General features: G+C 35.6%; 1 protein-coding gene across 3 annotated transcripts in view; it reads left to right on the top strand.

Moving 5' to 3' along the window:
* PRKCE (protein kinase C epsilon) overlaps window positions 1–14908 on the top strand; it is a 300248-nt gene that overhangs the window by 186778 nt on the left and 98562 nt on the right. For all 3 annotated transcript variants that reach the window (XM_040551098.1, XM_040551101.1, XM_040551100.1), the window contains exons 5-10: window positions 640–725; window positions 2923–3055; window positions 5923–6065; window positions 7252–7348; window positions 8965–9179; window positions 10502–10675. In XM_040551098.1, coding sequence (XP_040407032.1) covers window positions 640–725; window positions 2923–3055; window positions 5923–6065; window positions 7252–7348; window positions 8965–9179; window positions 10502–10675 — 848 coding nt within the window. The remainder of the gene's footprint in view (window positions 1–639; window positions 726–2922; window positions 3056–5922; window positions 6066–7251; window positions 7349–8964; window positions 9180–10501; window positions 10676–14908) is intronic.

Genomic DNA, 14908 nt, shown 5'->3' with positions numbered 1-14908 from the left:
AGTAATCAGTATTAATATTGACACAGCATTTTAGACCTCTGAAGCAATTTTGCTGTTATCAACGTATAATAACACGTTGCAGAAAGAAAGTTTAATTTTGTTTTTTCTGTTCTTTGAATTTTACAATAAATAACCTTTGTGTCTTTTTTCCACTGGAGTCTCTTCAGACAAGAATTGTTTTTACCTTTGTGTCTTGTATAATGTGGAAATCCTGGGCTTTATCAAATAAATCAAATGTTATGTAAAAAATGTGTTTATTATTTTAAACGGTAATTTGTAGATTTACATACTTAGATTTTGGCAGATAAGTTTTAGTTCTCTTAAAATGGAAAGGTGACTCTACCAATGGGGGGGGGAGGGTTGAAATTGGATGATCTTTAAGGTCCCTTCCAACCCAAACCAGCCTGTGATTCTGAGATTCTATCAAAATTCATTAGTCTTGAAAGTCCCTTACCTTCTGACTTTGTAAGGCTGGCTTATTTAATAGTACTCCCCAAGTGACAGTCACTTGCAGCCTGTCTTTCAGGTCCCAGCATTTCTAGTCTTTAAAATCAATCTTCATGAAAACTCATGAAAACTATTTTTACATCTGTTTTTGTGTTGTTCTTTTTTTTTCTTTTCTTTTTTTTTTTCTTACAGTTTGTACTTGTGTAGTCCACAAGAGATGCCATGAACTTATAATCACGAAGTGTGCTGGCTTAAAAAAACAGGAAACTCATGATGAGGTAAATGTTTATAAAATAAATTTTCTAGATAAATCTCTCTCTTTTATCTGTTCAAATTTATGTCATCTCCTGTATTTGATCAATAAGTGTTACAAACTTTTTTGTGCCCTTCTGGTCCTGTTAAGATATAACATTTACTTTGGAATGACAGAATATCATAATAGTTTCATTTAAGTGGAAATCATTGTAAAGCAATTTATTTTTAGTTAGTAGCCTTTTTTTAACATCTGCATGCTTAATATCAGTAAACTCTTTCAATTTTTTCCCATTTTTAACATTCTCCATTTGGGAGTTAATACCAGTTTTGTCATTTTAACTCAAAAGAAGGAGGCTCAGGCCCTTTATTCCTTACCTGTATTTCATGTGGCTGAGTCATTAGCAGTGGATAGGCTTGGGTATCTTACGTCAACATAAAAGACTGCCCAGAAGTTGTTCACCAAACCTCAACAAAGACTGCATCCAAGCTGCCAAAATGTAGAACAAAAACCATCCATGTAATGAAGAAGGCCCCTGGGTATTATATACGATGGCAGTGGTAAAACAAGGTACGGACTGCACGGCTAACAGGTTTTCCAGCATAAGTATTCTCTACCTTTAGCAAGCTTTTCCTTTTTTATAAAGGGAATTAAGAAAATACGTGCTTTATGTTATCATGCATTTCAACAAATGAGGCCATCACATGAAAATGAAAGGAGCTGCCTTCAGAGCTGTTCTTCTAGGGAGGTAAATTTATCTGCCAACAGTATGTTCTCCTCTGGATCAGAGCAGGGCAGAAAGTGATACTTTCATTTGGGTGAAAGGTCTATCTCAGCTAAGATGGCATTAAGGCTTGCTTAGTAAATTAATGTTAATTTCAGTGGACAGTCATACACCAGGGAGTGGTATGACTGCCATTGTGTTCAGGTTCTTTAGACTCCTCAGCTTTGATGCATCCTTTTGTGGCTGGGTTGATGGGGGATAGTTGAGGAGGGGACTGAATTGTATGGCTTTTGTTATTTGTTTGTTTGCTTTTTTTTTTTCTTTTAAACAATTATAACCATCAGCTGTAGCCTATGAATGCTTTATTTTACACAGAAGTGTTTTCCTTGCTTGTGTTTTAACCAAAATCCTGTTGAATTCTCACTATCGTGTTTTGGACATCAAAGGCCTACTATGTTTCACTACAGGATCAGGTGAAATGGTGAATCAGGGGAAATCTCCTGTGGGTGACCCCAGTTCATTGGCCATGCAGAAAAAGTACATTTTTGTTTCTAATTGTTAAAAGCCAAAATTTATATATCAGAAAAAGCACAGCTTTAAATTAGAAAGTTATAGGTGGCTATGGATTTAAGCCACTCTTGCAACTTCGATTTGAATATGATCGAGACACTAGCTCATCTCATTCTTCCTGTGCAGTTGACCACCATTGTTCAAACTAGAAGTGCTCTTTAATATCTGGTTCACAACCCGTATTTTATGTTGGAGACTTGATCTCTTGTGATAAAGAACTGTGTTTGTCTAGTGCTGTTGCATAGTACCCACAGGAAGATAGGAAATCTTGCGTGGATTTATATTCCCAGGCTCCAGACTAGTGAGGACTTGTATGCTTTGCTGATATAATGCTTTCATTGTTTGGAAGGGGTACTAGATCACTGGAGAGAAGCCAGCAGTAATAGGAAAGGGAAGGAAAAATACTGAAATAAATCTCCTGCTGTACAGTGGCAGCTATAAAAACTTATCAGTGACATCCTTTAATTAGTAAGTAATCATACCTTGGAATCCTCAAGCACAACAATTTATTGTTGTTGTTTTCATAATCTAAAGAACAGTGGGATATGAGAACACAAGTGGGTTGTGGTATATTTCTCTTTCTTAGTCCTGTATTAAACCTGCCTCCTGCTCCTAAAACAATTGGGAGTGACTTCCTTGCCTTCCACATTAAGAGATCTTTCCTGATAGCTATGTATTTGTTGTTTCCAGAAGTACTAGGAAGTAGACTTTAGTCTTTGTCTCTTGGACAACAGCAGCCCTTCCCCTTCTTTTCCCCCAGATAAAATAGTGAGAAGAAATCTGGAGCGTACCTAATGGAAAGATCATTTGAGCACAAACCTATTTCATCTTGTTTGAATTGTGTGGTTTCAAAACATAAAAGGCCTCAGTGTACACTGAATATAAAAAGAATAATTAGAATGAAATGTGCTGTGCTTTCCTTTTTCAGCAAGTGGGATCCCAGCGTTTCAGTGTCAACATGCCTCACAAGTTCAGCATTCACAATTATAAAGTACCCACTTTCTGTGACCACTGTGGTTCATTGCTCTGGGGTCTTCTGAGACAAGGTTTACAATGCAAAGGTAAGGATTATCACTTTAGATCTCTTCTTTTTCCTTGTAAGTGCAGTAGATACGGAAAGACCTTCTCTGTTGTAATTAAAAAATATGGTACTGCTTCCAAGGTACTCTGTTTCTTCCAGCACGTACAGGGGTTAATACAAACTGAATAGTGGAATGCTGTAGGGATAGTCATTACCTTTAGAAAGTGACCTTTCCCCTGTCTGAAACACCAACCAGTAACAAATGCAGAAGGTGAAGAAACAAATTTTACACAGGCTGCCATGCAGGATTATTGCCACACAGGAGATTAGAAATTGGCAGAAAATTAGAGACGTTAGAATTTACATCCCTTGATCTTATGTGCCTTCTGTGTTTTCAGGTTTGTGGTTGTTAAACTTTATAAACATTAGTATTCTGGCAACTTTTCCTTTAATATCAGCTTCAAACATGACTGTTACGTATTGAATGCTAGGCAAAGCATTTCTTGGGCCCATATCCAGAAGATGAGGTATTTTGATATCTAAATGAATTATGCTTTGTGACGATCTGCCTAGCCCCTCTATTCAGAAAGCAAAAGATTCATTATGTTCTGCAGCTTAAGGACTGTACAAACTGGACTGTGTATGAAGCTACTGTTGGAAGGTATGTTCATGTCATTTTAAACCAACTAACAGAAATGGTTGGTTCCATATCTCCTTGTTTAAAACTGAGCTCTGTATGTTCTAAAAGGGGGAAAATAGGTACGAACTCTTGCAAAGGAAAATAATATTTTAGAAATAGTGAACAAAATACCGAAGTGAATGAGCTGATGTGAATGATGTCATGAAGATAATGTCAGATCCTTAGAAAGTAGTACCTAATGAAATTACATGCAATTTCATTTTGTTACACCTTTATAAATAGGTAGGTCATCTTCATAAGTACAAAAATCACATTATGTGCACTTCTCAATGGTAGAAACATGGAGTCATATATATGTGTATAAATGCATGATCTATGAAGTACTGTCTTTGGTGGTTATTTAAGATAAGGTATAATTATAGGTGAGGGTCAGACCTAATGTTTCGTGTCACGTAGTCACGTATTGCTGACCAGCAAGGGAAAGAAGAAATTTCTTTCATGGCTAAATGAAACACAGAGCATTCTAAAGTTTAAGCCTTGCCTTGTGATTCTAGATGGTGCTCAGTGGTAAAATGTTGGACTTGAAATACTGTTGCTTTACTATTATTAAAGATACTATTCAAATACTATCTTAATTATAGTGGAGATATGTTCAGAAAAGATTTTTCAGTTAAACCTGATTGTTTTGTACCTTGATTTTAAATCACAGCTATAATATCTCTCCCATTAATCTGTAAATTTATTAGTTCACTGGCATATTTTCTCTCAAGTACCATAATGCCATATTTGTTCATTTCTACAGAGAATAGTGTTATGGCTCATATATGTGAATCTATTGTGGAGCAGATGTATACATACAGTATTTCAGAGAGCCTGTATTGCTTTCTAAGTGTTCATCAAATTAATAGCTTTGAAAATGCAGTACTGCCTGCACAAAATCTAGTATTCATCCAACCTTGAAATGTAATTTTTTCCATGCTTTGTTTTCTCTCTTAACAAATGCTGAACAATGTTCCCTTCTTCAGAGATGTACTTGTTTGCCCAATGTAATTATTAATGCCATGAAAAGTGTATTTCAGGGTTTTATTCTTCTGTGTTTTTTTGTTGTTGCTGTTGTTGTTTGCGTGTTTTCCTGACTGGTTATTCCTGTGCTTCGTTTTACAATGTTGGAGCACATACAAGTGTCCTGCTTTCAATTCCTCAGGGTCCACTGTTATGTATCCTGGGTCTAGCATTTTACTTGCCACTTAGCTTGTCATTGAATATACATATAGTGAAAGTACTGCGTATAGCAGTTTCTTTTTGCTCTTCTTGTGAGCTGAAACATACTTGGAAATGAAAGGCACCTGCTTTCTGAAGTGCATGATTACTGCCAAAGATACAGTACTTATCTGCACAGCTGATACTAGTCTGAGACACATGTGGTTTCTTTAGGGCTTATACAGTGAAACTGTAGTTGATTAATAATATATTGCAGTGCTAATGAAGTGAGGAATTGGATCAATTGAATATTTATCTAGTATTTAACTACACTTGCACTTTTGTTTGGTTTATGGCTTGCTCCACGAGGGGGCAGTGAAGTCTAAGATAAAATATGTCATCTGGCTCCTAGCAAATCCACTCCATGCTATTTTTAATGTTCTCAGGGCTACCACATAACCTGGAAGCATTGTAACATTTTTTTTAATATTTTTTTTTTAGCTCATACTACTATGCTGTTTTCAGGAGATGGTACTTAAGAGAAAGAGCTTAATAAATGGATGATCTGAAGGAAAAGAGTGTTTGACAGTGCCAAAGACTTCTAATAAAACTTAAAGTACTGTTGATTTTAGGCCTGCCTACAGTAGGAATTAATTTTCTTGAGTAAAATAGAGCAAGAAGCAACAATGCATGAAGAATTAATGCTGAGCCCTCAGAATGAGAGCAAAGTGGACTGCTAAAATTCAAGCTCTGAAAGATTTTTATTTTCTTATTCAAATTCTAATTAAGATTTATAGCATCATTAAATGTTTTCATTTGTTCCTATGTCTGTTTGGGGGCTGTATGAAAACACTGTTCTGTATTGTCACAGAAGAAGAATGATAACTGGGTTAGTCCTTTTATATTAGCATTCAAGTGTCATTGCAAATTCAGCTAAGTATTTTTCTACTGAAATTATATTTATTTGAAAGAGATATTGGTAGGTCCAATAAGGTCTGATTTAAGTAAGACAAAAAACATGGCAAGATAGTATTTATTCTAGTTTATTTCTTTACATTTCATTGCAGTTTGCAAGATGAATGTACATCGACGCTGTGAAACAAATGTGGCACCAAACTGTGGAGTGGATGCTAGAGGCATAGCTAAAGTTCTTGCAGATCTTGGAGTCACTCCAGATAAGATAACTAATAGTGGGCAGAGGAGGAAAAAGGTAATTTTGCTGTAAAAAATGAGATTACTATGGCTGCATTCTAACTTCACAAATCAGGGCTCAATCCCACTCACATGACTTGCACAAGAGATTTATTTTTTTTAAGTCAGTACAGATTTAAGACTTTGGCTTTTGATTTATAACTGCAAATTATCTACTCTGAAATTCACTACAAAATTTATTTTGACCTGCTACAGTTTTGTAAACCTGGAGATTCTGGGAGTCTTTTTTCCCTTTTTAATTTTGAGGAGGGAGATTTGACAGAGAGACAATATCTGACAAAGCAGTTCATAAAAACATAAATGTGTCTCTGGCTTAGAATTGCCATTGGGTAATTGATTGGTTGAAGCACTGAACTACTCCATAACGTTGTTTGTAAGTGCTGATAAATGAGCAGTGTGGTGATTCCCATAAAGAGGAACTGTTTGTCAGATATGTGATGGTTTCAGAGTTATCGTTACTATTACAAGAAGAACAAGGCTGTTCTTGGATAAAAAGCGTAGGTCACCCCAAGTGCATCCAAAGTCAATGAAGATACCATGGATTTATAATATGTATCCTGGATCAGAATTTGGCCACACTTTCAATCTCAGTTTGCATGGCTGTGACAAAAGACCCTTTGTTCTCACTTGCAGGAATAGGCAAATATTAGGCATAATTTCATAAAATACTGTAAAACATTTGGTTTCATTCATTTTCCCAGTTATAGCACATTTGTATCCCATGTATACCATTTTAGAATGTTACAGAAACATAGCAAATTCAGAAATAAAGTAACTGATCTGTGACTCCTGGAAAAAGATGGTGTCATGTTACTACTGCATGAATGAGTTCGCAGTGCTTTCTGATACTTATGTAGTTATGTATTTTCTGGATGAATTTCTACACAGGTTCAAGTTGGTTATACAAAACTTTCCCTCTCACTGGGTATGATTATTACATCTATTTCATCAAAAGAACCTATTTACCTTTAAATTGATGATTCTTTCTCCGTTTATATTCTGATCTGTATTTGATGTGATGCCATCTATTGTATGATTGAGGTTCTGTCAGTGTGAGTCAGTAGGGCTAGAGCATCTTAATTTTTTTTCATACTTCTACTTGTGCATTAATGTTGTTAAATCTCCTCTCGGCACCCTGCAGTGGAGGATTCATAGCTGACTAGCCCTTTTGGAAATGTTTTTAGCTAATTGCAGGTGCCGAGACTCAACAACCGGTTCCTGGAAGCACATCATCGGAAGAAGATAGGTCAAAGTCAGCACCAACTTCTCCATGTGATCAAGGTTGAACTTTTTATTTCCTAACTAATACATATTGTTACTTAATGTCCTTCTTTATGAGAAATAAAAAAGCTATCAGACCCAACCTTTGTAGAACCAAATCAACCAGGTAGTTACAACCACAAAATGAAGCATCTACTGAGAAAGTTGGGAACTGTAAAAGCTTTTTTAAAAGGCTCTCATTTCCTTTAAATCTCTGAAATTAAGTGGCTTTCAAAGGTAAAATTATAAAGCAGTCATCTTAAAATATTTTGAAGGTTACCAGGCAAGTCCTTGCCTAACTAAGTGCCTTTATGGAAGGAGAGTGTGCTATTGTAAGAGTGATAACATTTTAAATAGTACAACTGAACTTGAGAGTGCTTTTATCTGTCTGAAAAGCCTCCATCTTTTAATAAGTTTCTGAGATAAAATTGCAATTCCACAGTGAACATTTGTGATAATAAAAGCTTCCATCCAATTAGGGTATACTAGAGTTTCTGCATCTTCTCTAGAGGATCTGGAGACAAATATTGTAATTGTCACTGATATGACTTCAATTTCTTGAGCTGAACAGCCTGATTGAGAGAACATGTATGTCAGCAGCACTTTTAGAGTCTGATCTGGCTGGTGTTTTTAAAAATTAGATGTCTGTGAAGGCATCTTCTGTATCATCATGTGTGTAAACTGGTTAATGAAAAATCTTTACACCAAGGCAAAGGAAGATGGATACTTTTGTGTTACGTTCTTTGGAAATTATTTACAGTTGAGTAATTTCTCACCCTTAATTTGAGGAAAAAAGCTTCCAAAGCTCTATGGTATAAGTACTATAAGCCTCTTGAGTCCAGAACTGATTTGAATTTCTCAACCTTTTGGTTTTACAGGCAACATTTGGTTAAATAATATTTTTGAAATATCTGATATTTTGGTTAAAATAAAAGCAAATAATTTGTCCAAATTCTCTTTTAAATTTCACTTTTTTATTTGTCCATGAAAGTATTTGCTTCCAAGGCCATCAGGTGGAAGTACTATGTAAAAGTTTGAGGCAGACTCTGACATCCCTTAACCACCAGGATTCAGTGTGTTTTAAGATTTAGAAGCCTTGAGAGCCATTTAGCAAATCTGCACAATTGCTATTTGAAGTGGCACTAGCAAGTTGTCAAATACTTTATTGGCAGCTATCTGATAAGAGCTGGAGCTGAGTAAGTTTTTTCATTCATGTTGACTTCCAAGGACTGGGACACCCAACTATCCTTTGAACTTTTGAAGAAATGACTAAAATACTTAAGCAGGAAGATGAGTAAGTGCTGCAGGAAGATAAGGGATTCAAAACAAAGTACTACTCTGTGATACAGGAACACCCAAAAATCACTAAAACAACTATTTGGCCACTAGTCTGACTTATCGTTGGAGTTTTGGATGCGTCATTCTCTTAGGTTCATTTCAAAAGGCCACCCTTCCTGCTACAGCAGGTTTTTGGCTGATTGCTGTAAGGTCCGAGAAGCAGTTTGCTAAATGTGTATTCTTAGCCACAGAATGCTTTGCACAGTATTCAAGGATGATGAATGTCTGTGCCCCAGATTTACACGGACTGACACATTGTTTTTATGGTGTTTAGTTAAAACTTTCTCACATTTTCACAGAAATCAAAGAGCTGGAAAACAACATTAGGAAAGCATTATCATTTGACAACCGAGGAGAGGAACACAGGGCAACAGCTACAACGTCAGCAGACAACCAGCTTAACAAACCTGGGGAAAATGGTGAAAATGGGGAGGTCAAGCAAGCCCAGACCAAGCGAATAGGCCTTGAAGAGTTCAACTTCATCAAAGTGTTAGGGAAAGGCAGCTTTGGCAAGGTAAGTAGCCTTCCTCCCCCTCTTCCCCTCCCAGTGTGCAGGCTATTTTTGACTGTGCTGCTTGGAAAATACTCATACTGATATTCAGAAAGTGCTTCCACCCTAGCGGTTTCCTTACATTCTTTACACATGGGGTAAAAGCCACCTTTACTCTGGTGATCATGAGTATCAACCTGCTCATCAGCTGGAATTTTCTGTGCTCTAGCGCACTACAGTAAAAGGTCAAGCCTTTTGAAATAAAATGTCAATGCTTCACTGTTTCAGAATATTGGTAATGAAGTAAAGACATACATACAGTTGCATATGTACTGTTCAACAAGGCAAATAGTTGTGGTCAAACAGGAAAATTCAGACAAGGAATAATGCTGTGGAGTTCTGAGTTCATTCCCTCTCTAGGTAAAATCCAGTTCAACCAGTTCAAATTTACTTATTTCACTGAACAATTTATGTGTCTTTGTTTTTCTTTGGTAGATACGTTCAGTGCTGGAGGAGAAGGAACTCAAGCATTTCTAGTCAGATATGATGAGTGCGGGAGGGTTAAAAAGTTGCTGAAAATACTACGTATGGAGCCAAGACATAATTCACCAGATAGGTGAATTATCCTACAATGGGGAATTGATGAGGGTAGAAAGGGAATTGCTCTATTTACGGTGCTTACAGATTTTCTCTTCACTATAGAATCTAAGAGGAGGACTGAAATGTGAATCTGTTTCACAAGTACACTCTTCCCTCCTGGCTATATGAGAACTGCAGATGCAAGGGGACAGGGCTGAAGCGGTTCTTTTGAGTCTCCCTGTTTTCTGATCTGTCCTCTGAAGCCTACTCTATCTCCAAACTAGAACTGACCTTAAGAGAGCGTAGGACTTGAATCTTAAATAACAACAGCAATTAAAATCGAAGTGGCCAGGATAGTAAGTGGGATTGTATGTCAGGTTCATCACGCACGAGTCTCCCTGACAAAAATGGGAGATAAAAAGAGGAAGTAAATTTATGTTCCTTCTTTTTTTAGTTTTTGAGATCTCATTAAGATATGTAAATGAAGGGTTAAAAACTTCTTATCCTCTGCATTCTTAACTAAAAAACAAAATACATGTGATCTGTTTCAAATTTAAAGAATACCGTACGTATCTTTCTCTAAAATTGCACTAATTTAATTTCATAAACATACAATTTCATCTAGGCAAATAGGTAATTGTCATTGCACCATTGCATTATTTTCAGATCTCTTTTTATTTTCAGTGCATTCAAACTTCTATGCAGCCCTGCGTATGTTCGTGTACTATAATGTGTTTGTGTGCAAATAGATTTTTTGTTTGTTTTAGGTAATGTTAGCTGAACTAAAAGGAAAAGATGAAGTGTATGCAGTGAAAGTCTTGAAAAAAGATGTCATACTTCAAGATGATGACGTAGACTGCACAATGACAGAGAAGAGAATTCTGGCATTAGCACGGAAACATCCATACCTAACACAACTTTACTGCTGCTTCCAGACAAAGGTAAGCTTCATGAACCTTTTACAGGTTTCTGCCCAAGGAACAGTGTTTGCTATTTCCAGAATAAAAGATAGCAACATAAAAAGTACAACAATATTGCAAAAAGATTTCTGAGAAGATTTTGTCTTTTCAATAGTGCTGAATGGGAGGGTATTGGCTGCTGTTAAATAGCAGAAATACTATTACCTTGTAAGTACCAGGAGATGGCAGTAAATGAGTTAAAATAAATAAGTAAATAACTAAATCACAGAAAAAAACTACTGAGGTGCCATTTTCTGTGTTTCTTGTGTACGCCAATAGGGTATATCTTTTGTTGAATTAAGTACAAATGTTTTTAACATCCAGTTTTCAGAGTGAAAACTCGAAAATGGTCTTGTCACAAATAAGATTGTGGCAGAACACTTGTCTTTTCAATTTTCTTGTGCTATGTAGTACACAGTTAATATTCAAAAAACAAAGGCAATAGTATGCTGCTTATCGAATAAGTCCTATAATGCTAATACTACCCATGTACTTGAGCAGCAGGGAGAAGGGAGGCCAGAAAGAACTGATAATGAGAGCCTTTTCTCATGGTGTGTTCACTGGGACAAATAATTTTTTTCTTATAGATTTCCTCTTTCTAGCACATGTTTTGGATTTGCTTCTTAAGTGTAAGCAAATATTTGGATGGTGTGGCTGACTTGACTCTCTAGTATCTCTGAATCCTGTCAAAGTGCTTGAGACCCATTGTGTTCACAGGCTATTTCTGTTTTTAATCCCTTATTTCTCTTGTCATTCACCTGATCTGACAGTTTTCTACCTGATTGTCCAGAGAGCTTTGTGTACAATAAATACACAAGGTGAATCTGTCTTGCAGCTAGAATATCAATTGTACATAATTGAATTTACAGAGGAATCCTTTATTTTTGAAAAGCCTGATAAAATGTTCACTATTTCAAAGCACTAAGGCTTGAACTTCTGCCAATCTAACTAAATATACCATTTATTTCGACAGGATCAGTTTTTGACCTGTAGGGAATAAGTTTAGACTTCAATATATATGTATATATTAAATAACATACAAATCAATTTCCTTCGCTTACCAGTCATCATATAGACTCAACATTCTGGTATTTTTTCTTTTATTAAGATGTTACATTTGAGCAGTTAAGTCAATTTCATGGAAACAAAAGTTTGTCAGATTAAATGAATTATTCAACTTGCATCTTGAACAAAAATAAGCATTACTAATCGTGTATATGAGCATATGCATGCACTTACATAAATACCTGCATATTGCCAGCCATTCTCATAGTATAATCAAAAATGCATATGGCACAAATGAACAAGTGCAATAATTGTGTAGAATTACAGAAAAGCTGCAATTAGAATATCTCCAAGCAAAGTTGTCAGGAAAGATAAATAGGGCAGTGAGAAAGCCAGAGGAAAATGGCTAGTAGGATCAAGATTAAACTGTGTTCAAATATTCTTATAACAAATACTTAATATGATTTAACAGTTCCTAATATATTGAAATTCCATTGGTGTTTTATATGCTTTGAAGTTAACACAGAAAACAGCCCAGGAATGTGTGTGTAACATTCTTCCACCTACAGATGGTCTATGGAAGGATGTTTCACTTACCGAGACTTTTTTTTCATTTGAATATATCTGTGAACATATAAATGTTTTAACATTATTTTAAACTGTATTACTGTCACTGAGCATGATGAAGGTTTTAGATGAAGAAAGTAATAGAAAGATTGTACTAGGGTTGAGGGATAAACCATGAAAAGAGGGGCATCTTTAGGACTAAAGCAGACCACACTCTGAAATGCAAATAAATGTATCGCTTGCCTGATGTAAATCATGTAACATCAGTAAAGATGAGTTTTACATTAAACAAATTATGCCAGAAGTTTCTCCTGCTACTCCTCTGGTTTCCTTGAGATTTCTTCCCATTTGTATTTCTCATCTGTTCTCCCCTTTTTTTGTCATGCTTTTTGTCTTCCTTCTCACTCTCCGAAGCCATTCATCGAAGGAAAATATTCAGAAATTCTTCTCGTCATCTTCTCTCTTCACAGATCTTTTACCCAGAGAAACTGAGATGCTTCACTCTTGCAATGAATATAACAAGACTATAGTTTGTGGTTTTGCTTGAACTCAGAGGAACTGATAGCTAGGTAGTTCATAGAATTACAAATCATAGTCCAGTGACTCTTACCAAACAACCAAAAGTACAGCTAGTGATACTCAATCAAATTAAAAGTCCACAGTTGAAAAATCAAAGGTTTGAACATGGCCTGTGAACAATTTGTAAAGAACTCTTTATAAAGAAGCAACAAACAAAATGTATTTAAAAGCAAAAATTAATGCATCTATTAAAGCTGTAAATTATTTATGAATGACAACAAATGAAACTGTACCAAGTCAACTAGTCACTGAGCAATTTGCTTGGGTTCGGCGGAAAAACAGGTAGAAAAACTTACTTGAACAACCATGGTCTATGGTTAAAATAGCTTTATCGAGACAAAGGCTATTGTACAATAGAGTTTAAAATGTGTTTAACAGTAGTATCTAGTTACTTACACTGCAGTTGTATGCTGTACCATGGCGGCTGTGTTTTGCAGAACTGGTCCCTGAAGTGATCATGCTGGAATTAAATTTTACAGTTCAAGTAGAGCTTATTTGTCATATACACCCTGATTTAATGGGGATGTTGACTCAGTATTCATTGCTAAAGTACTTAGAGGTTTGCTTTGTGTAATAACGTTACTTGCTTTGTTCCTCTTCCACAAAAATGTAAATGTATGAGTTCAACTTTATTTATTGCAGTATCTTCCTTTAGTAATAAGGTGAAGACACTGCAGAAAAGTTGCCTGTAATGCTTTGTACAGTAAGTGCGCTTCGGTATTATTATTTTTTCTTTCACAGAGCAGATTTTTCATTAGCAGCATTTACTAAATGTTGATGTTGTCATCACAGTAAATAAGAATTACCTTGGAATTCAGAAAGCATGCTGAATAATGGCTAGTAACAAGCATACCTTATACACTAGTGTGTTTTTTGCTTTACATATCTGAATTTACTTTTCTCAGTCCCATCCAGCTTCTTATTAATGCAGATGAAAATTCTGCAAATAACAAATATTGTGATCAAAACTGGTTTATATGCATCACTACTTTAAATACAATAATAATTTCACTGAAATCAGGATTAGTACCATAATCTTACTGTGGCTTCAGTTCATCAAAATATTCCTGTTTAACTATAAGCATATACTTTCACTCAAATAATCTCAAAGCTATGCACATGTTAATATTTTCCAGAGAATTAAATATGCTTTTCAGAAATGGAGCCTTCAGTTGAAAGACTAATAAAGTTCTATAAATTTATTTATATAGATAAAGTTCAATTTCTGTCTCCTGTTCACTTAGCTCAGTAAGATGAGCTATATAGATCAGGGGAAATATCTTTTCACAATGGTCTTTGAATTAAATTTATAACTCATTATTTTATTTTAAAGGAATATTCTTGGGACTGATATTTTTCATTTTCCTTCTTAATCCAAAAGATAACTTTGATCAAACCAGTTTGCTTTAAGCCCATCAAATCAACATTATATATTTAAATTGTATGTATTCAAATGTTGTACTTTAGGGATTGTGTTGTGGTCTTCTGCAGTGACCTGAAAGTCAAGAGAGCTGGGTTCTGTTCCAAACCTTGGGATAGTGTGCGTGGAGCTGATATACGATGTTTTGTCTGCAGTAGTTGAGGTATGAACTCAGTGACCAAGTCCTGCACATTAGAAGGAATGAAAGAATGTAAGATCTACTGGCACGACCTCAACTGATCCATGATTTTATGTGTAAGGAGCTTCCATATTTTAATGAAGCATATCTTACAAATCTGTGTCACAGTTGGATAGTATTTTTCAATGCTCCTATAGTATGGCAGCATATCCTTTTTTTTTTGGCTAGAATATGGTCAATGCATCTATCAGTGTTTTCAGAGGCCTAATTTATAAACATAGATTTATAAACATTGTTTGTGGTCTGTCTGCTGGGACGTAAATGACGAATACTGCATTCTATATGTGACTCTTGCAGAGTAAAACTTGCACAAAACTCAGCATACAGGGTATAACATTTTTGTAAGAACTGCCCATTGCTTATCATCATCTTTGATTTATTCAGGACTTTGTGTCCTTTACTGGAAAAAAGTCAGACATGGGGATGGGAAAGGTTCAGGGCTACT

This window comes from Cygnus olor, chromosome 3 (assembly GCF_009769625.2).
Source record: "Cygnus olor isolate bCygOlo1 chromosome 3, bCygOlo1.pri.v2, whole genome shotgun sequence".
NCBI lineage: Eukaryota > Metazoa > Chordata > Aves > Anseriformes > Anatidae > Cygnus > Cygnus olor.
Note: the sequence above shows the minus strand (reverse complement) of the source record. Positions and strands in the feature narration are given on the sequence as shown.